Below are 24,713 nucleotides of genomic sequence, written 5' to 3'. Positions count from 1 at the left end.
GGATTATTATGCTGGGTCTAATTACAACCAGCCTGTTCTCACTATTATGTGTTTACTCACGAAGAGCCTTTGAGGGGTCTTATGATGGCTCTCCGCCCTTTGTCATCCAAGGCTTGACGCTCCTGTTGAGGTCCTCGCCATGTTCTGAGGCAGAGCAGGTGTTTCCTCAAGGTGTTAAGAATTGATTTGTTGCAGGTTGTTATTTATGTTTTCCTTTGCCCATGTCTGGGTTTTCACCACAGATCACCTTTGTTTCTTCTCCTCCACACTTCTTCATAAAGTATTGGTGGAACCGGTAAGTCTTCTATGCGGTTCCTTTTATACCAGGTAGCTCTCACCTCAAGACATTGGGTGATACTGGTCACCAAGCATTGAAGCTGTTTTCCAGCGTGAGGGGAGCAAGCCTATTCTACACAGCCCGTATTATCCAAATACTGTCTCCTCCAACGAGTAGCTTGCGAGCTAATCGTATCCCTCCAGCTACCTGTAATTAACCGGTTCGATGCTGATGACGGAACCGCTCCGTCATCAGCTGCGGGTGCGCTGTGCTGATGACGGAGCGGTTCCGTCATGGCCCGCTCGGAACGCCTGCGTGGCGCGAATTCCGCGCCTGCGCTGGACGTTCCATTGAGCGGGGCGGGCCATGACGGAACCTCTCCGTCATGAGCACAGCTCAACCGAGGCTGGTGACGGAGCGGTTCCGTCACCAGCATGCGGCCGCCCCGCCCCCTTAGCACTGCAGCGGAATAGCCGCCGCAGTGAAGGGGTTAACACATTTGTGGGCACCCAAGCTTACTAAATTAGAAGACTTTACTTTTTAGAATTAATGTATGTATGTACAAAAACTGAACAGTGTGTATTCTAGACAAAAATGTGTCTGTTTGCAGAACTCATAAACTGTTGTTTGGAGAAAAATTATTGGATTTTCAAAATGTATTTAAAGCCGATATAATTCATGCTGCATTGGGAAGACCTATTACTAATATTATTTACAAGGTCATTGCAGTTATGGTTATGTATTCCCTGTGTAGCGGCATTCCAAATTAACAAACCTTTTTTTTTTACATTAATGCTGGAAAGACTGCCTGATGAAGAGAGGTAACTACTGCTGATAATTTTGCATATGGTGGCCAGTTACTAATTTCATCTTGTCTGATGAAGTCACAATTACAACACAAATAATTTTGTAGCTCGTGATGACTTTCATTGGGCATAAGTAGCTCTTTTACAATACAGATCAGAGATCTGTCCTTGTAAGTGACTGCCCACCTTCGACATGGTAGAGGGTCACCACAAGAGAGGGGAGGACATCTCTTCTCTTGCTGTGCATGTCTAGTTTCATTGTTGCCCCTGTGACCCAGACTTTCTTTCAAAATGGCCCAGTTGAAATTCAGTATACATAAAAAAGTTACTGGCCCCACATTTTAACTTTTTATCTCCAAAACTAAGAGAAACAAACCAATCCTAGTCTTATGTTTGTTGGGTATATTTATTTTTACCCCTCTGAATTTATTTTCACAGTACTACTTTCAATTGTTCATGAATGAGAAAGACCACTGTACATTAAATACACATTTACACATATATATACAAAACAATTTCACATTATACATATATACACAATATATACAATCTTCTTCTGTAAGACACTACTTTTTATTCACAAATAATTATTCTTTGCAAGATAATTGTCAAGTATAAAGAATCCAACAATTACCACAAAAAGTGAGCAAAGTCTTGCTAAGAGAAAGATCAAATAAGACTTTAAAATATTAAATCAAAGTCACAATTAATGAAATGGAGTTCCCTTCCTTCCAACATCAGTCTCCTCTGCCAACCTCTGGTTTCTCGTGATCTTGCTCTAGTATGGAATGTAGTGGCTCGAGCGAGACATGGACGTGAATAGAGTGGGAGGCGGTTGTCTAGGACGGTTGTGGTACCGGTCCTCTTTCACTGGATTAATAAATTATAGAAAGTTATTGGTATCCTTAAACACATCATAATCCTTCCTGGGATAGCTCAATACCAATGGTGGGTGTAGCGGATCAGGAATCACTCCAATCTTTCTTTTGTCATACCCCATCGCCGCACTTTGCTTTAGTGGATAAGGAATCTGACATCAAGGTCTTTCTTCTAAGTAGTAGGAAATCGAGAAAAAGAGGTGCTTGATTGCCTCATGGAATGAATGGGAAATGTTCACACTGCCGTTGAGGGCCACAAGTTGAAGCAGTAAAACTTTCACTAGTCAGCAACTGCACTCTGCAGCCCCCTGGTGCCAGAATTTGCATCCTGTAGGAGGCATGACTTTTGGCACAGGAAAACTGCCATGCACCGAATGTCTTGGTCCATCCAGAATCTTACCCTGCACACTAAATCGCCATTTGAGAGCTGGACTTTTCTTAAACTTTGTCCCACCATTATCAATAACTCCTGTCAACATTTTACATAAAAACCACATATCTTGTCATTTCCTGTTAATCCTGAAATTCTGTTCTGAGATTTGTAATAGTAACTGTATCATTGTATGACTTTAGATAATATATTTTCTCTTCCGATATGCCTGTAAAGATTGACTTTAATTTAGACATGGTAGTTATTTTGCAGCAACTTAAAGCAATTACTATTATTTGAAGGTGATGTTGGTTACTCTCCTTGTTTTAAACTTGTGTTGGGCTGCACAAAGTATTCGAAACCAACTTTTGGAAATGCCTATCACTTGAAGTTAATGTTATACAATAGTCGGCATTTTCAGACTTCTCGGTAAAGTTCATTATCGGGAAGCCGTGTTAGGCAATGGCCAATATCTGGAAGCCGCATTGCGCAGGGACCATTGTTTGAAGGGAGCTTTACATGATGGCCTTTATTTGGAGGCAAGTTGGACAGTGCTTATTGGTTAAAGACCGTTTATCGGTTCCGGTTGTTTGAGGGCAGCTTTAGCGTATGACCATCTTTGGGAGGAAGGTTAAACACTGCCCATTGTTTCAAAGCATCTGTAGACGATACTCATCATTTGCAAAAAGCTTACCACCTTCCGAGCGTCGAACGTTCAGCGCCCAGTGCTGAACATTCGGATAACGAATGCTGGCCCGTCGGCCAACGGTCGTGCGCAGCACTGGGGAGGTAGTGCTCGTGACGACCGTTGGCCAACGGCATCACTTAAAGGGTTAAGCAATGCCAGTTATTTGGAAGCATGTTAGACAATGCCAATTATTTGAATGAATGAATGAACGCATTTGTAGAGCGCAGGACTACTCCAGTGTCCTGGCGCTGAGGCAAAAGCAACCCTATGGGATATCCATTGTTTGAAGGCAGCTTTTGGTGGGCCCAGAGTCTGGTTAGACCACCTTTTCTATCATAAGAGCTGCTCTTGTTCAATGAAAATCATCCCAAGTTACTATTGTTATTAGTGTTATAATAGTGACCACACATTACAAGGTTATATTAGTGGCCATCATATGGAAGATTGCTGGCACTGATCACATTTCTGCACAAGGCAGGGTTGCCAGTAGTATTTTTTTATTTTTTTATTTATTTTATTTATTGATTTTTTTCCCCATTTGTACCCATGGTGGTGGGAGACATGTTAAAGCAAACAAACATAAATCATACATAATTGTACATAAGTAAAAATTATACAATAATTATTAGAGAACATTATTATTTAAGTCGCCAACCATTTTTCAAAAGGTGCCCAGTTCTTGGACGCAGTTAAACGTCTTTTCTTTCCTCTAAAAGCCTGTACAGAAGTCTCTAGTTTAAACCATGCCAGCATCCTGGTCTTCCAATGACAGAAAGTAGGGGGTTCAGGATTTATCCAGAGTGATGTAATACAGAGTCTGATCATGGCCATAGCGATAAACAAAAATGCTTGCAAATGTCTCGTTTTTTCAAGAGCCGTAGAATATTCATAACCAGTAATTACCATTTCCGCTGAAATTTTAATAGAAGTTTGAGTTATCGGAGTAAGAAAGGTTTCAATTTGATTGATAAACAAGGATAGCTCCGGACATTTATAAAACATATGAACAGAATCTGCAGAATGAAATTTACATCTTGCGCAAAACGACCCTTTACCCGCACTAACAACCCCCCATCTGACAAGATTTTCAGGCGTATAATAAAGATTATACATAGCCATATAGCTTTGCGTACGCAGAGTGCCTGAAACCAAAACAGACCTAGCTAAAATCAATGGGAATTTTAAATCAATAGAGGGTACTCCAAATTTATTCGCCCACTTATTATTTTGGTCATCTAAATCATCAGGAAGTTGAGATAGGAGAATCTGATATAGACTACCAATTTTTTCTTTCTTTCTTATAGATTCGACGATTATAACTTTTTCAAACATTGTTACATTTTGAGGAAATATTTTATCAAGAAAACTTCTCAATTGCAAATATTTAAAAAAATGATTGGACTGTAAATGAAATTTCTCTTTCAAAAAAGCAAAAGAAGCCAATTGACCAAAATCAGCTAAATCGCCTATCTCCTTCACACCAAGAGATTTCCAAGTAGTTGCCACCCCCTCTTGAAATATCACTGGCAGTAATCCACAAGCATTTAATGGGGTATAATAATTGATCTTGGGAATATGAAAATGGCGACGGATTTTTGCCATACCGAAAATACAGCCCACAATACCTTAAATTTGTTTTTTTTTAAAATAGCTTGGTTCGAGAATACGAGTTAATACGCCTTTTGTAGTATCTCCCAATGTGATATTGAGTATATTGATGGGGATATATGTACCGGAAGCTCAGGAGTATAACCTAATAGAGGAAGAGCAAAATGTTGAATCATAGCTGCCCAATAATAATACAATAAGTTCGGAACAGTCCAGCCCCCACGATCCTGCGGGAGACATGTCCACTTAGCCGCCCTCCTTGGTTTGCGATATGACCATAGAAATCGTTGACATATCCTTTCTGCTTTTATTAAAATTAAACTAGGGATTAACAATGGAAGAGGTTGCCAGTAGTAATGTAAAATAAAAAAGCATTGTCCATGTCAAATACCTCATCATGGTTAATAGATAAGTCATAGCTGCAATGCCCCTGGCACCACAGTGATAACATTAGTAATGATTCTCCCCAATGACACATAACGTATAACTCAAAATATCACCTTTAAATATGTTTTGGAAATTCAACAATTTTTCTCTAAATATTAGCTTATTAGTGCTGAAAATACCCACATGTTCATCTCGAATAGACCCTCTCACTTTTAGAATATATATTAATTAAGCCAACCCAAAGATTCTAATTTATTAGGCAGGCTGCACACCGGAGAGCTACTCACAGGTAGCAGAAGAGCTACTGGTAGCTCACACGCTACTCGTTGGAGATGCCTCGGGTAGACAAAGTCCAATAAGGTAGTTTTAAATGATGCCCATTATTAGGAGGCCCATTTGACCTTGCCTATTGTTTGAAGGCAGCTCCACGGATGCCCATTACTGGGAGACAAGTTTGGCAATGCCTAATGTGGAAGGCAGCTTAGAGTGATGCCCATCATTTGAATTCTTTGGAGAGGTGTGGTGCAGTGGCCAGAGTGGCTGACTCCAGAGCATGGGGCTCACGGTTCGATCCCCGCCGCCAGTTCAGCATCATGTGACTCTGGGCAATAGCTCACTGACTCTCCCCGACACCCCCCAGCGCCTTGAAACCTTAAGGGGTGATATGTTTGCACTTTACAAGAAAGGATTATTTTATAATATAATGCAGGTCAAACTATGCCCAATGTTTGAGGGCAGCTTTTCCAATGCTCTTAACCTGGCAGCAGGTTAGGCAATGGCGATTTTTTTGAAGTCCGCTTTAACATATGACCGCTATTTACAAGCAAATTAGATAAAGCCCATTGGTTAAAGACAACTTTACGTGATGCCTATTCTTGGGAGGCTGGTCAGACAATGCCCAAAATTTGAAAGCACCTGTAGGCGATGATCATTACTTGGAGTCTGCTTTAAGCGAAACACATCCATGTTTTTATTTTTTATCATCGTGGCTTTATTTTCCCATACCTAATGTGTGTTCTCTCTTTGCAGTGGAGAGGAGTTAGAATGTAATCTAAAGGACCTAAGGCCGGCAACAGACTATCATGTCAGGTGAGTTGCGGCAATGGACTGGCTTCAATTGTGTAATGTTATAACAATATTTCCCCATTTCGCAGTGTGACAGTACGTGTTCAATTATTTGAACTTTTTAAATGCTTGGTACCTCGAGTCTGATTTTGCAGATATTTTTATATAAGAAATTTCAAAGAGTGAGGATTCGCCTTGGTCACATACTATAAAAGGTACATAAAGTAAATCATAATACATCATTTAATCAGAAAGAACAAAAACATGGGTTTGAAATTCATTGTTTGTTAAAAATATTCCAGCAAACTTGTAATCCATACATCAATTATCGCTTCACCTGTTTAGCGAGGGTTATTTATTTTCAGAAAAACAATATGTTTATCATCATGTGAACAAAGCAGGTATTGTGCTAAAACTGTAATGGTACATCAGCATCCCTTATAGATGGGTCTGTAAAGTTTCCTAGTAACAAAATAGTTCCCCAACTATTGCACAGCCTTGAATCCCATCGCTAGACCTAACTGTAAGCAAAAGTGATCTTCGCTCAGGAATATAAATAGGAGGATGTGCTCCAGTATTGGTGTCTGAGATGGGTCCAGTAAAATGGTCATGAGGTGTCACCTCTTCATCCTAAAAGGTACTGGCTCAGCAGAGCTATAATTTCAGTTCTTCCTGCAGTTAATGTTTACAAATTGCCCTAGTGTTTTTTCCTCTCTGACACACTACTTGCTTCGATACACTACTGGGTTGGTCCATTAGCTATGTTCAATGTTGAGAAGGAGTTTTATTAATATCACGCATGCAGCATTCTGTTTGTGCACTGAGAAAAGTTCATCTTATTAAAGTCGTCCATTTTCGGAGCGCCATCTTTAAGTATGGAGAGAAGCCATTTTGAATTCTTACACTTAAGGCCACTACTGACCAGGAGTCCACTTTCAATATATCTTATGCATATATCCATGAATTCGATTTTTTTCTGTAAGGGCTCTTTGACAGTCTGGCAGAGAGAGATGGGACATGAAGATGTAGATGCTTTAGTGGTAAAGCATCCCTAGGTCCAAGGGGCTTGAGGTCCACAAATATTGTATGTGGCCTTTAAACTCATCATAAAACATTGAAAATATGGAACTTGATTCCTTCTTATGGGCATGATCCACACCACGGCGAATCATCAAAAAATGTCATATTACATAGATCTAAGTTCCAGATCAAGGCACATAATGTAATTTGTGTGATACAGTACTACACATTTAACTTGTTGAAATCCTCATGAGCATTGAGTAAATGCACTTGTTTCATAGATATGATGTCTCTTGTTTTCATGGAGGTAGCTTACTATTACTAAGGTTTACAATCATTAGTATGGGCTCCTGTTAACAATTAAGCATTACATTAATGTGGGGATCCTGCTGATTCTAACTATGCTGTGCATTTATTTTTTCGCCCTAAAGACGCATCCTTTTCTGGATGTCTTGATGTTTGTTTCTGATTAGCAGGGTCATTTTTATAGCAATATCATATTTAGTATAATCAAACCCATCCAGGATAGAAAATGTATGCACAATATTTCTCTACAAGTTGAGGCTGTGCATGGGTATAATAAGGAGTGTGGCAAAGCGAGAAACCTCTTAAAATTCATACAGTTGCAAAGTTTTCCCTTATTTATTTTGTGATGCTTCACAAATGAAACTTTGCACACACCTAATTTTATAACCTCCGCAAGGTGTCATCTTGAATGTTCTGGTGATATTAGTTTTCCTAAGAATAGTATACAACCTTCTCAGTAAGATGAAGTGGTTCTCAACAAAGAATGGACTGTTGTAGTGTGGGGCTGCTGAGGGAACCTCTGGCTCTGTGGAATGCCTGCAGCAGGGCAGGCAGTGATAACACCGGTGTGATGGTATTCGTAAATCTGTGTGGGTGAAAAACTGCATGCAGGCCAACAGAAAAGGCCTTGTTTCGTGATCATCCGTGTATTAACGATTCTCCTTTTGTGTTGCTTCGCAGGGTATACGCGATGTGTAACTCTGTAAAGGGATCCTGTTCAGAGCCAGTCAGCTTCACCACTCACAGCTGTGCCCCAGACTGTCCCTTTCCACCTAAACTCTCACACAGGACGAAAAGCTCTCTAACGTTACAATGGAAGGTAAGCAATGGACTGTGACAGCCAAGTCACTCAATAGAACTGTACAAATTCCAGTTTCTGTCTAGCTAATAGATTGGTATGAACAAAGTATTTTTATAAAAATGGACGGTCAGAATTAGGGAAGTGTGGAGCTTGGTGCAGAAATTTTGCTTTAATTAAAGAAATCACCTACCCCTCTTTCTTTGATTGAACAATATTGAACTGTGAAATATCCAAAGATAAGTGCCCCAGGAAGCCTCAAGTGTGCATGACAATTGCTGGTTTGCTAAAGGAGGTGCTACAACAATACTTTGTGTTGCAAACCCTCCTGCTGCCAGAATTTAAGGACAATGATTGCCCAATAAAAAATACAATCTGCTGTAAGATACCTGGAAAAAACATTAAAGGTATTTTTGTTTTTCATTTTGATTAACTTTTTTCGGTTTCTTATGGAGAAATAGAAATGGTGCACTTAGTGTTATTCAAGCAACACAACAGAGTGCAACCTCCCTCCATCCTAAAGCTGCCTACCCCAATAATCCATTATTTACATATGTATTTCATAAGCTTTTATTTGAATGATCCCCCCCTTTGCTAAAGGTAACATACTCTCTAGCACTACTTTGCCTCTTGCAGTTCATTGGAATGTTATTGGGGAATGCAGGGATGTTGCTCAAAAAACGTTCATCCTACCAAGGTTTTTAGCCCCGCCAATTTGTGTAGGTTACACACACTTTTATAATCCCAAACCTAGAAAGGAATGACCCCCCCCCCTCATCATTTGTACTAACGCTCGTACCAATTCCAGAAGCAGTACCTTGGGTTATTTCATCCTCCCACCCTTCCAGGAAGCTAAGCCTTCTTCACTCAGTGTGCAATTATGTTTTCTCTCCACTCACTATTTCTTTAGTCTAGCTGATCTATAGCCTGGGTATCCCTGGAGGCCACTTCCTATCTGCCCTTCTCACTACAGCTTCTGCATATCCTGTAGATGCAGAAATTGTAGAACTTGGTGTCCTTCCTATATTGTTTTTCTTCCTAATAGATCCAAGATGTTCAACTCCACATAGTTTGTTAGTCACAAGGATATCACATCCTCTTTCAGAGGCCAATCCTGTTTCATTAGTGGTAGCATGTATACTTTTGTAATCACAGCAGCATGTGTAATGGACTGTAGTGTATTGTGGATAGTTCAAAATTTGGTGATTTTTTTTTTCTATAGAGTTGCAGCCGTTTATGCTCAGATTTCCCACTTGTAGTCTTTTCTTTCTCTCCTTCACATGCACCAAGACCTGCTGTTATTTGTTTTGATTCATTTAAAGCTATACCTTCTCTCACTTTTTCTGTTTGTATGTATTTCATTTTGTAATTCCATTCCATTTGTGAATGCATGTTTGGGTCACACGAAGTTTGTGAAATAAAGTCAGCAGACTGGTGTCAATTAGCAATCACCAATGTAATCCCAGCTCCGTTGCAAAAGGATATCTTGAATTTGTTTCAGTTTTTTTTCGTGGTTTGTTTGTATATTTGCGGTGTATTTGAGCAGCAGTCTGCCGAACTGATCGGCGGAACAGGTTCAAGCGTTGATTAACAGGAAATCCAAATAAAATCTATTTCATATTGTTTAAAATGTCTGAATCATGTAGTGTGCTGATTCTACAAATTTGCGTGGGTCTTGAATTCATTTGACTAATGTTCGACATTGGTGGAGTCAATGATATGGACTTTCTCCATTGTCCTCTCGTGCATGATGGGATTTGACATTCATGCGGTTATCGTCAAGAAGTGGAATTTGTATCATCAGTGTATCATGGTCTCATCTGTTCATTTGTTCAGAATTAAAGTGTTATGTTTTGTATGTGGAATATCAGTTCTGAGCAGCCGAAGTAATGCTGTGGGTCCTAAAAACACGTTAGTAGTATGAAGATTGAATGTTGGAACAAGAGCCTTGAAAAAAATTAAAGAACAGCCGCTAACAACACGTACTTAACAGCGCCCGCTTGACACTTGGTGTAATAAGTTAGATGTAAAGGCCGAAGAATTTCTTAGTACCACCACTCTAGACTAGACCATAGTAATGTGTACTCTATTCCTTATACAACATATGAACAGCCTACCCTCTGTCTACCGCTCTACCTGATGTCCACTTTCAAGAACATCCATCCATAATACACTGTGAGACAGAACAGTGGAACAAAATTGTAAATAAGGCCACATAGACCTCTTTCCAATGTGTCCAGCTCCAACAACAATAGCTACTTTTGATCGCCTTACTATCATCTGCAGCGTCCTACATGACATGGATCCAGTCTACATTCAAAACAAAATAAGAGACTACAAGAACAGATTGTCGGCTTTCAGCTAACCTTGACCCATAATCCTAAATGTTAGATGAAGGAGCATGTTGTGGATACCTCTTAATCTCAGACTGGACAATAGGTACCATGCTCCCCTAAACTCTCTAAGAGCTGGAATTTCTGATGAGTTTATCCCTTGGCGTGAAGATCTTAATTATGTAACTCTTGATTCATAGGTATCCACTGCATCGAACCTGGGCGTGCCTAGGCTCATGTGGTATACAAATAGAGGCCACACACAGCTCCCTCTCATTGTCATTCAACCCAGCCATTGCGATCTAAAACATATACTAGTGAGCATCTGGGCAGATAGTACATTCATTTTGGGAACATTATCTAGATACTGTTTTCCTCATCTGATATTTGTTAGAGTACTTAAAATTCAATTAGACAACCAAGTACTAATCCACGCACTAGTAAAATCCCAGTGGCGATCTAGCTGAAAGGTCAAACGAATGTGAGGTTTTCAATAACTATCCATGATGTAATTTCAAAGTTTTGATGTATATTATTAGAAAAATCTTCCATCCTGCTCAACCTTCGAACAGTCTGAAGAGTCTGCGTTTTTTCCTGCTAGAATGCAATATTTTATTTGGAAAGCGCCTTGTTAGCCCGTTTCTAAGGAAGTGCGGGGTAGAGGAGGTTTGCAAGGAAGAAGGTTAGTTGGAGTCTTGCCATGGAGTGCCTTGTGTCAACACTCTGAAAGACAATCTAGATTTAGTTCACTGCCAGTATATCTCCGTAAGGACATGAAAGGCTGAACTAGAATAAAACTCTGATATGTGGCAGTGTGACACCACTTTATTTATTTGTTTCCTTGGTCTAACGCAATAGGTTTATCTGTTCCTTATTCACACCCTGCGCGTGATCCGGTCCTTCAGATGCAACAAAGATTGCAGAGGGGTTTACTCTGTGATGTGGTTACTCATAGGTGCAGTGTGCGGCTGAATTTTTAAGAAGAACATTTACTTCCAAATGAAGGAGTATGCACCTCCCCCCCCAACTCCACTGCATGTGCTTTGAGATCCTTGTGCATTCCCAGAGGATGCAATCACTTTCCGAGTTTGTATGCATACGTAAAATAACATTACGTAGGTCTGCTGTTGAAAGTAACCGTTACACTCTTCTCAAAGAGTCCCAGAGTTATATTCAGTGGGTAAGATTAGTTCAGGTGTTCCACTGATCACGTCTATTTTTCTAAGTGAAGCTCCCAAAGTTCTCCAGGTGTTGTGCATTGCCAGATGTGTGCTCTTCTGCTGCACCCCACTGATGAGGCACTCATAGGCTAAAACCAGGCTGTGGTTGCTAGGGCTTCCATCCGGAGCGGTTTAGACCTGGCGGTTCGACTGACCTGAACTTAGCAGGCTGGACTGGCCTGTTGCTGTTGGAGCATGTCCAAGTCTGATTTGTATGTTTTTGGTCTCTGCCTGGGAATGCATAGTTACCAAGACCAAAACAGTGGACTGGAATGCAGGCTTCGTATTTACCAGTGGCTGTGAATATTTCAAGCATTCCACACAAGCTTTTTTTGATTTCATCACTGGAAGTATCAACATTTCCTAAACAAAAGCACCCCAAATGTCTTCACTGCTATTGGTCTAACTAGTTATATCACAACCCTGGAGATCTTTTAAGAGGTGTACTCTGATTTCATAAAGGATACGTGATTGGGTTTCATTTTATGTATGTATTAAAGTCTAAGTTCTGTGAGAGGGAAAAAGATATTAAACCACATATAGCATGCTTCTGTAATAGTTAGGGATGTAAGTTTTCACTTACATGCCTAATTATTTATTTCTTGAGAAGTCCAATTGAACATTGGTAAATGTCCCTTTTGTTGAAAAGCATCAATGGTCCTATTTGTTTTCAGATTTGTAATTTTAGCAGAAGCAAATAAAACATTTTCATTTAATATTGTTTTTTCATCTTTTTTGTTTCAGGCACCAGTGGACAATGGTTCAAAAATCACTGGGTATCTATTAGAATGGGACGAGGTAGGTGTTTTGCATTTTCAAAGTTCTATATGGTACATGGGATTCTGTAATCCCTGTATACATGTATGTCTCTAATTTCTTTATAATCTGTGACTGGTGACACACTCATTCGCCGATTATAAAGAAAAGTTATCAGAACCCAACTGGTATTATTAGTTATTGCATCGTGTTCTGACATCACAATCTCTGCAACCAGAGCCAGCAACTGAAGTGAAAGGCTGGTCAGGTCACGAAGCATAATTAAAGCAGCTGTTTAATGCAACAAAAACTGAACATTGCTTTTCTTTCTTCTGCTCTAATTAATAGCTTACAATGACAATCAGAGAAAATATGTTTCTACTCATTCTGAGCTACTGTAGCTTTTTTTGTTTAAACTGACTTGTATTTAACTGTTTCTAATATCTGTTTGCCTCAAATATGTTACCAGTTTTTGATGTGTTTAATTTTGCACTAGTTTTTTTTTCTCCATGTTTGCAAACATGCTCGCTCTTTTATATGAAAGAGCTATGCACCAAGGTTTTAAGTGGTATGTGGTTAAGACGATGGAGTGACCATGTATTATATGGGATAACGTACCCCCTGGCCTACATGATAAGGATATTGCAAGCCACCTCGGAGTTTCAAAACCTTATAAAGGAACTCCTCAGTGACTTCCAGTATCCTTATAATGTATGGCCGGGGGTACTTTTTTACCTTACATGCATCTAACGCGTAATGTATGTTGCAAGTAACCCGCTAAACCACAAAATGTAATTGGTGCATTTGGAAAAATGGACTGGGCTCTCCGTTAAGGCCTGAAGTGCTGGCAATCCTTCCTCTGAGTTTGGAGCCACAACAGACTCACTTTGTCCATCGTGTTTATGAAGCACAACATGTGTGGATAGTTTCAGATATTCCATCTTTCACTGTTATGATAATTTAATTTCTAAACTGCATTCTTTGGTATACTTACTGTCAAGGGGCACCAACTGCACATTAAATCGTACACTGAGGCACCAACCTCCACATCCATCTAGGCAATAAAATTAAACAACATGTGTGCTTTAAAAGATGCCTAATGTTGTAGAATATTGCTAGCAGATATGGAGCCATCTCCAGTCTCATATGTAGTCTGCATATTCTTTCTAAAGTGAATAGACTCCCTTGTTTCTTCAGCATAAAGCAAGAGTCTTTTACTAAAGGTCAGTGGTTCTTAATCATTTGACTTCTGTGAACCCCCACTTGATCATTACTTGAGCCAGGAGACCCCCATTAAATCCAACTTGTAATGCGGGGACCCACACTGAGTTGTTACTGTAAGTCAGAGAAGAAATAGGCATTCATCAAACAACTATACCAATGATGAAATATTTAATGGATATCAGAAACAAATATAAAAAAAATAAAAGTTTGAATTTTAATGTGAAGATTGGAGCTTTTTTCATTTGATCATCGGCCATACTGTATTCTGTTTGATGCACTCACACAAATAATTCTGAGGATACTACATGTTTAGCCCACAATTCCAGATTCTTTCAAATTTACAAAACATTTGACAATTTTCAGTTTTACATTTTGCATCATTATATACATTTTATTAATCTGTTAATACTATTTCATATAATTAGGCTTTGAGGTCCACCAGAGCTGTCAGGTTATGAACAGCTGCTAAAGACAAAGTAAACACATGAATCCCCAAAAGATTGTAACAGAATATACCAACCCCATCAGGATTAGAAGTCAAGCATGACTGTGGAAACTCAACAACCAAAGTATGTTCTATAGGTTAGAATATGCTCACGACATTTGAACAGTAAAACAGTTTTTAATGTGGAATTCTGCGCTACAATCATAGAATAGAAAGTTAAGAATGCTTCCAACCTTCTGAGATAAATTAGCGTGCACAGGAAGTCTCACCCATCAAGCATTATAACATCTAAGAAAAATACCTTAGGAATACCACTTGAATACATGGCTACAGCAGCCTACACGAAATGGCTAAACTTTTGAAAAAGTCTCAATTTATCTTCCTCTACACTAAATTATTCATATTGTATGCTCTTTTTGTATATAGTTTGAGGTCAAATGCTTGTAATGGCAGATTTTGGACTGTTCAAACCTGTACTCCTTTCACATACATCCTAGTTTGCAAGCTTCATTAAGTCTAATGTCCTGAAATAACATATTCTTTGTATCTCTTATGATAAAACACTTACAATAAAAACTAGATTTATAAGTTGTTTAAGAATTAAAACTGGACTTGGGGTTTAATTAATTATATTTTGCTGGATAACATCCAAACTATTCTAGTCAAAACACTGATAGCATATTTTATCGTGCAAAAATGTTTATAATACAGTCAACTAAAATGAAGTGCTGCACTGTAGAAAAACAGTGGACCTTTTGGGTGTTATGATTGAACACCATGTATGTAATCCACATCAGACAGAGACATTACTTCAAACGGCTTATATCAAAGACACGGAAGGAAACCTATTCTAGATTAAGCCCACAGAGCATGAAATACCATATTGCCTTTTGGAAGGGAAAGATGACAGGGACTGTTTGCACATTGACCCATTCTGTGTGGGAGATCAAATAGCTTCTTGTAGTTTATTAGGCTTTCTGCAATTTTCCAATGAAATTCTCTTTTAGGAATTGACTTTTAGTTGAAAGCTATTGTCTGTGCCATTAAAGGACTGTTTGTAGATGTCTGATAAATCTATAAATCGAAAGCTTGATTTTTATATTTTAGGCAAATACCACTGCTTCTTAGCTGAATAATAAGATGTCTACACTCTACAAAGCACCATTTAAAACTACAATTAACAGAAAATAAAAGTATAATTTATGGCACTTTTATTGTACACAAATGTTGTACAAAACACTAACAACTAGATCACTGTCATTATTGTTATTATCACCACCATTTTCCTTATTATTGATGTTTAGTATACATTTGTATTATTAATAAGTATTCATTAAAAGTACTAAGGAAATCAAAACTGACAGAAATGTATTTAATGGTGGGTGTAGGTCAGGGATATCAAGAATCCACAGGAGAAAAAAATGAAAAGGGATAAATCCTGCATAAGGTATCAAATTCTCTATGTTCAACTGCATATTCTCTTACTGCTTAACTGTAAGTTTGGAATTTTGAAGATGGTGAAATAAACATTGTTTTCTGGTATGTGTGTTCATTTTATACTAAATAGAAACTTTATACTTGTTCCATTAACAGGGAAAAAGGAATAGTGGGTTCAGAGAATGTTACTTTGGAAGTCAAAGGCATTGCAAGTTAACCAAGTTATGTCCTGCCATGGAATACACCTTTCGAGTTGCAGCACACAATGACATAGGCACAAGGTGAGTTTACTGTTATTTTTCTATAAAACTATACAAGGTGCCAACTTTATAGGGACTCATTTAAGAAAAGCCACCATTCATGACGATTTCTTGCAGTGATTTGGTATGTTTTGTGATGTGTAGGCTATCATTCCTAGTTAATTCTTCAAGATTTGAATTTTTTGGCAAAGAACCAAAATTGTCCTGTAGTGTTTTTTTATGTTGCCTAAATTGGTGGGAAAGGTTGCTATGCCCGCTTTTGTCTTCTGCATGAATTAAGCCTAGCCAAGCTTTTTGAGTCAAAGCTTACCAGACAGTGCAGCAAAAGACATTTTGGGGACATTCAGAAAACTAGGAATTCAGTCCACCCGTTTCTTACGATTCGCTGAGTGGATTGTAGCTCACATTTTCTGTTTTTCTATTTGATGGCTTTATTTTCTTTAGGCCGTCTAACTTGAATACATCCCTCCCTTTACCCAAGCCTTTGTATTCTTCCACGATCTCACTTTCTGTAAACAGCCCTTTAAATCTGTTCTATCTTGCCATGTTTGGTGTGCATTCAAAGATAGAGGTCAAATGTCAAGCTCTCTCTTCTGAAGGAGGTTTGTGTTTACTTTACTTACTCTGACTTCAAAGTGAGAGATTTTATGTGACCATCCTGCTGAGTGTCCATGTAAGAGGAGAGGGAGTAGGATTTGTTTTTGCAGTACACACCACACATGAATTGTGCTAATGTTTCAGAATATATCAGAATTAGAACAAAAGAAGCGAATTATTTTTGTAATTCTGAAGTGTGGTGGAAACAAATATTTGAATATGTTAAAAACACATTGATACCCTAGGTGATGACATTTGCACACATTCTCGTTTGTGTGCAGTAAATCTCAATTGAAAATGTGTTGTCGGTAATGGCAGTGCACTCCCACAGCATGCAAATGCTTCTCCATTCTACGACACTCCACTGCACACTATACACCTCCACTCTAAGACACTCTACGACACGCCATGTGTCTCAACGCCACTCAAATATTTGCTACTCACTCCACAGCACTACGTTACCATCCACTCTATGCCCCCATTCCACACCACTTACACCCCTCCATTCCACACCACCTACTCCACTCCAATCTAACCCACTCCATTCGACTCCAGTGTACCCCACTCTACCACATCCCACTCGACTGTGCTATAATCTACCCCACTCCAGTCTAACCTACTCCATCCCAATCTACCTCACCCTGATCTACCCTACCCCAATCAACCCCACCCCACTCCAATCTACCCAACTCCAATTCAACCCACTCTAATCTACCCCACTCCAGTCGACCCCACTCCACCCCAATATACCCCACTCTATCCCACCACACCCCACTCTAACCCACCCCACCACACTCAACCCCACTCCACTTCCACATACCCCAGTCAAATCATTATTCTTCAATCTACTCCACTCTACCCAATGTACTCCACTCCCCTTCACTCCAATCTACCACATGCCACCCACATCTACTCCAGTCTAATCTAACCCCCTCCACCCCAATACAACTTTACTCCATCCCACTCCACCACAAAATACCCTACTCCAATCTACCCCATCCAATCCTCCCCACTCCAATCTACTCCACTCTGATCTACCTCACGCTAACCCAACCGACCCCACTCCAATATACCAAACCTGATCTCAATCAACCCCACACCACTCTATCCATCTCCACTTCAGTCTACTCCAGTTTGGCCCAATCTATACCTCTCCAAACTCCCCCACTCCTATCAATCTCACTCAACTCTACCTCACTCCAATCTACCCCACTCCACTCTACTCCACTCTACCTACTCCACTCGAATCTACCCCAATCTACCTCACCCTAATCTACCCTACTCCACTCCAGTCTAAGTTACTCCACTGTAATATGCCCCACTGTACCCCACTTCACTCCAATCTACCCCACTCCACCATACCCCAATCTACCCCACTCCAGACTACCCCAATACATTCCACTCCACTGTATCCCATTCTACCCCACTCCAATTGTCTCCACTCACTCTAATCTACCCCAATATATTTCACTCCAACTCTACCCTACTCCATTCCATTCTACCCTACTATAATTCACCCAATCTACGTCACTTCACTCCAATCTACCCGGCTCCACTCCAGTCTACTCCACTCAAATCAACTCTTCCCCAATCATCTCCAACCCAATCGACCTCAATATATCCCACTCACTCTACCCTTCTCCAGCCCAATCTACCCTACTCCAATCTACCCCACTCCAATCTAACCCATTTCTATCTACCCCAATTCAATCTACCTCAACTTACCTGCCACGCTAATCTAACCCCACTCCAATCTACACCAATCCACCTTTCTCCATTCTATCCCACTCTACCCCCAACTCTACTTTACGCCAATCTACCCCACTCCACTCTACCCAATCGAATCCACTCCAATATACCGCACTCCACGCCACTAACTTTTAGCCATGCTGAAAAGCAGCCACATTGGTGTACATAAGGGCTTAAACACATTGCCAATGCCAGTAGCTCTTGCATAGATGCGACTTATTAGCTTTGCCAATGTTAGTTTTTAATAGCATCTCTTACTTTGGTCGCTAAGGCCGTGTAAGAAGTCTTATTTCGAAATGTGTCCTATTTATCCTTGGTTATGCATCCTGCAAAGTTTTATAGCCCGGAAATGGGTTTGGCATATTGTTTGTTGCATATTAAATGGCAGGGATGATGGTATTTTATAACTTGTAGCCCTTCACCTCCTGTTCTTCATACTCTGTAAACTTTTGCACATAGCATGCAGTGTCTCTTTCCTGTTTTTTCTCATTTATTTGTGTATTACATAACAATTCCAAAGACTGAATTGCTCATTTTGTATGAGGCATGTATTGACAAATGAAGTTGGTAATGTACAGATAGATAGAAAATGAAGTTGTACACTTTCAAAGCATCTTGATATGTCACTTAATTCACACAACACTTAATGGATATATTATATTTGATTGCTCTCTGGATAAATGGCTATCTGTTGGTGTAAGAAAGAACATATCAAAATGAATGATCTTCTGGCATTAATTTGTCATGAAATGTGATTTGTAGATGATCAACTGTTATAAAGGTTGTTCATTTGAAAGGTATCTTAATCATAATAGCACTTTACACAAGGAAAAACTCTGCGAAGCTTGTAGAGCTTCTTAATACTATGACCAGATTGAAGTTTGTGTTTATTCTCCCATTCTGCAGTGGGTTCAGCCAGGAGGTTGTATACTACACATCAGGTAACATCCCACAGACACCGTCCGCACCGAAACTTGTCCGGGCTGGGGTCACGTGGATCACTGTACAGTGGAGTCGGCCAGACGGATGTACGTCAGAGGAAGTGATAAAGTATGCGTTAGAGGTACAGGAGGAAAACGTAAGTCACTCAATGTTCAGGTCAAATTCTCACAAACAAAACTCAAAAGATTTCAGAGCTAAACAGTTCTATTAAATGGGATTTCAAAAGTAGGATGTATTGGCACTGTAACGAAAAAGGAATGGTCTTGTAAAGTATTGTTTACTAGTTTCCTTTAGGGATCAAAAGTGAGGTGTGGATGATAAGACTTCAAGTGGATTTTACTGGTATAATTTTTAAAGCGTGTACCTCCTGTGCGTTATCCTGTCGTGGAGTGTTTAGCTCAAAAGAGTATCCTGTTTACTTGACTACAGTTGTTTGCTGTCTTTCTTAAGGTCAATGAGTATTATTCTTGAAGGTGTTGTTGACCCCAAAATTCTCCCTACTTTAGACATCATCTTCAATTTGTTTTTCCACCTCTGGGTCCAGTAGCCTTTGTGACTGAACATGTGAAAAAAACAGCTCATTGGGTACCAAACATTCCTCTTCAACACATCACTTTGGTGTTGACATCTCATTTGTTGCAGTTTGTTTGCAGTGACCTACAAATGTTAACAATGTATGGCTTTCACCTCTCTTGTCATGGCCAAGGACATACAAAATGCCTTTTTATGTTGTGCCTACGTTTCGCCATTGGTACACCTGGCTAGATCGATATGGACCATGATAACCGATTGTCAGGAATCTGCACAGTTACTTCCAAAAAAAGCTTGAAAATATCACAGATTTCATGGCATCTGTACCAAGTGAGGTTCCCACTGAAGCCAACACCACTGACATTGATGTGCCATCTTGTTCCGGTAGCTGGCAGGTTATCTTAAAAATTCACTCCAACTGATCAAAGCGGCTATCCTCAAGAAAGGAAGAGGTTTTGATTTTATCAGCACAGAAATACTTGCATCCTTTCAATGTTGTGCCAAAACTGCACCTTTGCCATGGGAAGCTTCAGAGCTCGTTCCAATAGAAGCAGTTTTTTCGGCAAAAGAGATCCTCCAAAGTCCAAATAAATCAAATTGCTTCCGAGCTCTTCAGTTGGACAAAGTAATACGTCTGCACTACTCAACTGGAAGGAAAGCTGGTTCCCATACTAGCCCTGTAGCCTTCCTGGATGTGGCCAGTACTACATGTAGGCAGCGTTTAAAACGTCAGTCTTGTTTGCTCCTCTTACTTTTCTTTGCAGATGTAGAAAGCCACATCATCAATATAGCACTTGATGACAGACAATTGTTTGATCAAGGTAGATGATGCTGCAGAGCCAATTAAAAAGGGCATTTAAATTGCTAAGCCACTGTTGCCCTAAAACACCAGTTCCCCATTTTCCGAAGGGTCCCCACTTAAGCAGATTCATCAAAGGCAGCAGAGATATATCTAACAGCCTTTGAAACTGAAGCAGGCTCTTTCATATGGGGGCAGCACTTTCCTCATCCTGGAAACCACACACACCCTTCTAATAACAATATATCCAAGGCAAAGAGCACAGGCAGTGTCAGACCCAATGGCCTCAGACCTCTCCAAACAGTGACATGCCATATATTTTGCAAAGCCTCACCGCTCCTCCCAGGGGGTTGGCCCAGGATATTCGCACCGTGGCACAAAATACCTTCTGCCAACTGAGGCCATATTATGACATCATTCACCGTATGTCCCCTTTAACCCCTTCGCTGCGGCGGCTATTCCGCCGCAGTGCTAAGGGGGCGGGGGGTGGGCGCGCGGCGCGCCGATGCTGGTGACGTAACCACTCCGTCACCAGCCGCAGTCGCGCTGTGCTCATGACGGAGTGGTTCCGTCACTGCCCCGCCCGCTCAATGGAACTCTCAGCGCAGGTGCGGAACCGCGCCACGCAGGCATGCCGAGCGGGCCGTGACAGAACCTCTCCGTCATCAGCACAGCACGACCGCAGCTGATGATGGAGTGGTTCCGTCACCAGCAGGGAAGGGGTTAAAGCAACAGTCTCGCATTGAGCATAGGGCTCTGCAGACATTGGCTGGTAACCCCACTACAGTGTTCTACGTTAACAAATGGGGATAAAGTCCCTTTTATTTGAACATTTTGCTAAGGGAACTATGGATTAGAAATGCAAGGAAACTGATGGGCGCTCCTTGGTCTTGCCTGATGTGCTGCCACTGAACAGCCCGGGTACCTTAAAGCAACCCTGTTGGCACATAAAGTAGCCTGTTTGGCTACTAGAAGTGTTGCCCTTTCGTTATAAGATAGGTCATGTCATGTTTCACTAGTCGTCACAGAGCTCACACCATCTATTGCTAAATTGTTTCATTTTTGGAAAAGTGTTATTTGTCTTATTTTTATGATGCAAGTTATTTATTATCTGGTCAGTGGTGCAAAGACAATATTGAATTTGTGGTGTGTGACTTATAAAAATGGAACATTTACAGAATTTTCCTGTTCCAAAAACGCATTTAAATGCTTGTAAAAAGTCTGTGATAGGGTCTGGAAACCTGCAGAATTAATAGGGTACTTGGCTTGAAGTGAAGGTTTTGAGGATTTTTTGGGAAATAGTACTGGATGCACAAGCCCAGTGATTCCTTTTTACATTTTTTTTTTATTGACATCACATAAGGATAATATACAATAATTCATAACATAAATTAAATTATATGCAAATAATCATCAATTAAAAAGAGAAAAGAAACAGAAAAATCATGATCCTCATCAGCAGCTGATCTGCCTGATCCGGGACATTTCAATTCCTGAATAATAGTGATTTCGTTCATTATCAGTAATAGCCTATATCGAGAGATCCATAGGGCCCCATATTTTCACTTTTCTTTACCATAGAGGCTGTACCCCTGGTTTTAGCCAGGGCAAATTCCATACCATAAGTCGTTTTAATAATAAATCACCAGTCATGAATTGTTGGCGGTAGCGGGGAAACCCACATTCGGGCTATAGCCAGCCTAGCTGCAACCATCATGATTGTAATTGGCCGTGCTAGAACAGGTTTATCTGCCTTGTACCCCAACATAATTTCTAAAGGAGTAAATGTAGGTCCCATTCCAAATTTACTATAAAACGCTAGGCCGATCTTTTGCCAATAAAGTTGTATTTCGGGCACTGTATAAACGTGTATTACATTTGCAGCCTGAGTCCCAGTGCTTCCAAAATGGCATTAAATCAATTTTTTTTCATGGTTCACTTCTTATGTCTAAATGTACTGTAACTGTTTGTCAAAATATTGTATAAAGCAGTAATTCAGAATAGTTTTGATTTTTGTTGCCTTTCATTAAATCCTTTTCCTTAATTTCTGTGTGTATTTCAGGACAGCATATTCCACCACAAGTACACAGGAGAAGACTTAACTTGCACAGTAACGAATCTCCATAGAAGCACACACTACAGGTTTAGAGTAAGTTTTTTTCTGACAACATACCAGACAGTTTGTAGTTTTCCCAAGATTGTTGTGTGCTCTTTGGAGAACTTTTAATATTTAATCTCGATTGCAGTAATGTGGCCGATGATCACTGCTGATTTCCAGGGGCGGCTTCTCGGGTGTGGCGGAGGAGCGTCACCCAACTTAAATGCCCTTAAGATGAAAAATAAAATGGTAATTCATTACCACTTTAAAGCCAAGCATCAGGACAGGTGGGGACTGCGAAGTGGCACCAGCCAGAAGGAGGAGGGTGGGCTGCCTTTGCACTGTTTAATTATGCATGTGTCTTTGGTCGGCCATCTTGCAGCTGGCAGCCAGACATGCGCACTTTAAACCTCTTAACCCAGCTGTCGTAAGACAGCTTGGTTGAGAGTAAGTGCAGGCCTCCAGTGTGCTGGGAAGCGCTGAGACAGGCCGCTCCCTCCAATCACGGCGCTGCTCTCATGCTATGAGCGGTGCCAGGATTGATTAGGGGAGTTTGCTGCGGATTGCTTTGCAGTCGCAATGAGGTCCGGAGCAAGGATGTACTGATGCTCGGTTCGTGTTATTTTGATAAATTTTCATTTTTATTTTCGTGTGCGGCCGACCCCCTTCCCGTAGATGCCAACTGCCACTGCTGATTTCCTGTGCTCATCCAACCGGCCTGTGTCTAAGGCAGTAGTAGGCAATATTCATCTTTTTTTCACTGGCTGATAAAAACATAAAAATATCAATTGGCCTGTCAAATCTCACCATTCCATTTTGGGTGTTGTTTTTTTCTATATGCAAATATTTTACTTTTTAGCCAAGTTAATAACCATTGGCCAAGTCAATGATGCGTACAGTTATCTTTAAAACGTAGCAGTTCAGCCTTTTTTTATACCCATAAACTTGATGTGAGTGACTGGTGCCAGTCCTTCAGCTAGTACACAAGAGCCAGTGTTTTGCTAAAACTGCCAGCACATTTTTTGGGCAGTGACGTGTGAAGCTGTGGCAGTGAATTTTATGGAATACGCAAACCTTCGTGGAAATTAAATTTAGGTCTGATATTGACCTATTTATAAAAGTATCTATTTTTGTAAGCCAGGTCCAGTCATCGGTTTACAGTAGCGATTCGGTATATTTAGCAATATGCCTTCTAATTTTAAAATATGTGTCCAAAACTTCAAGGGGTCAAGTAAGGTATTCTGCCTTAACGTCACTAGGTCATTTTATGGCTGCACAATGGCCCCACGCCACCCACACATCTTCAGTCAATTTTTAGGTCGAGCCCGGGCAGCGCATGCACTGCTCTGCGAGGCATGCTGTATTTGAGCACAGCCTTGAAGCTCCGCCCACACTCAGCAAATATTTTTCATTGGCTTGTGTCATTGTCTTTTGTAAATGCTGGCTTCTGATTCGTTAATAGGCTTGTTAGTCCCTCCTTAGTACCTGTAACCTCCCATGAGTACTGTCCCTTTTACTTCTGTTGCGACACAGTATGTCTTATATAGTCTGTAAGCACTATTTTCATTAATGAGTTTTCCTACTGCAGGCAAGGCATGCTTTCCTCGACATTCAGTGCATATAATATACTTACTTGTAGGGACTTTCAGTCAGTCCTCATCATCTATTGGTCTGTTATTGTCGTTCTCATGTTTTTCCCACCTGCTACAGTATGCAAAGAGGCAGTGGGTCAGCCCCCTGCAGCCATTGGCTTACTTCAGTGTGAGCAACGGCATTCTGCCCTTTCTCAAGGAGCACATCCACACACAAGGTACTTTCCGTAAGTGCCATTGACTACTTTGGCAATACGAGCTTTTTAGAATCAAAAATATTTAGGCTTTCGGCAAATGCTTTTTTTGTTGTTGCAAAAAAACATGACAAAACAAGCATTGGCAAAGCCAAAGGACTGGAGGACAACACCAGACCGATATGCCTCCTGTTTAGTATTATTGTTGCATTTTATCCAGCAGCTCTGTGCCCGCAGCAATCACATACAATGTTAAAGTGAAACGACAAGTCTTAGAATGTTCCCTGCTTTAAAGCTAGGATTGACTGAAGGTATTCATAACAGTGGGACAC

The 24,713-nt window shown here is 40.4% G+C and overlaps 1 protein-coding gene across 4 annotated transcripts in view; it reads left to right on the top strand.

Annotated features, from left to right (window-relative positions):
- FNDC3B (fibronectin type III domain containing 3B) overlaps positions 1 to 24,713 on the top strand; it is a 534,350-nt gene that overhangs the window by 414,451 nt on the left and 95,186 nt on the right. For all 4 annotated transcript variants that reach the window (XM_086944392.1, XM_086944390.1, XM_086944391.1 and 1 more), the window contains 6 exons: positions 6,044 to 6,103; positions 8,087 to 8,225; positions 12,502 to 12,555; positions 15,776 to 15,900; positions 19,132 to 19,303; positions 22,560 to 22,646. In XM_086944392.1, the coding sequence (XP_086800518.1) occupies positions 6,044 to 6,103; positions 8,087 to 8,225; positions 12,502 to 12,555; positions 15,776 to 15,900; positions 19,132 to 19,303; positions 22,560 to 22,646 (637 nt within the window). The remainder of the gene's footprint in view (positions 1 to 6,043; positions 6,104 to 8,086; positions 8,226 to 12,501; positions 12,556 to 15,775; positions 15,901 to 19,131; positions 19,304 to 22,559; positions 22,647 to 24,713) is intronic.

Source organism: Lissotriton vulgaris, chromosome 11, assembly GCF_964263255.1.
Source record: "Lissotriton vulgaris chromosome 11, aLisVul1.2, whole genome shotgun sequence".
NCBI classification, from domain to species: Eukaryota; Metazoa; Chordata; class Amphibia; order Caudata; family Salamandridae; genus Lissotriton; species Lissotriton vulgaris.
Note: the sequence above shows the minus strand (reverse complement) of the source record. Positions and strands in the feature narration are given on the sequence as shown.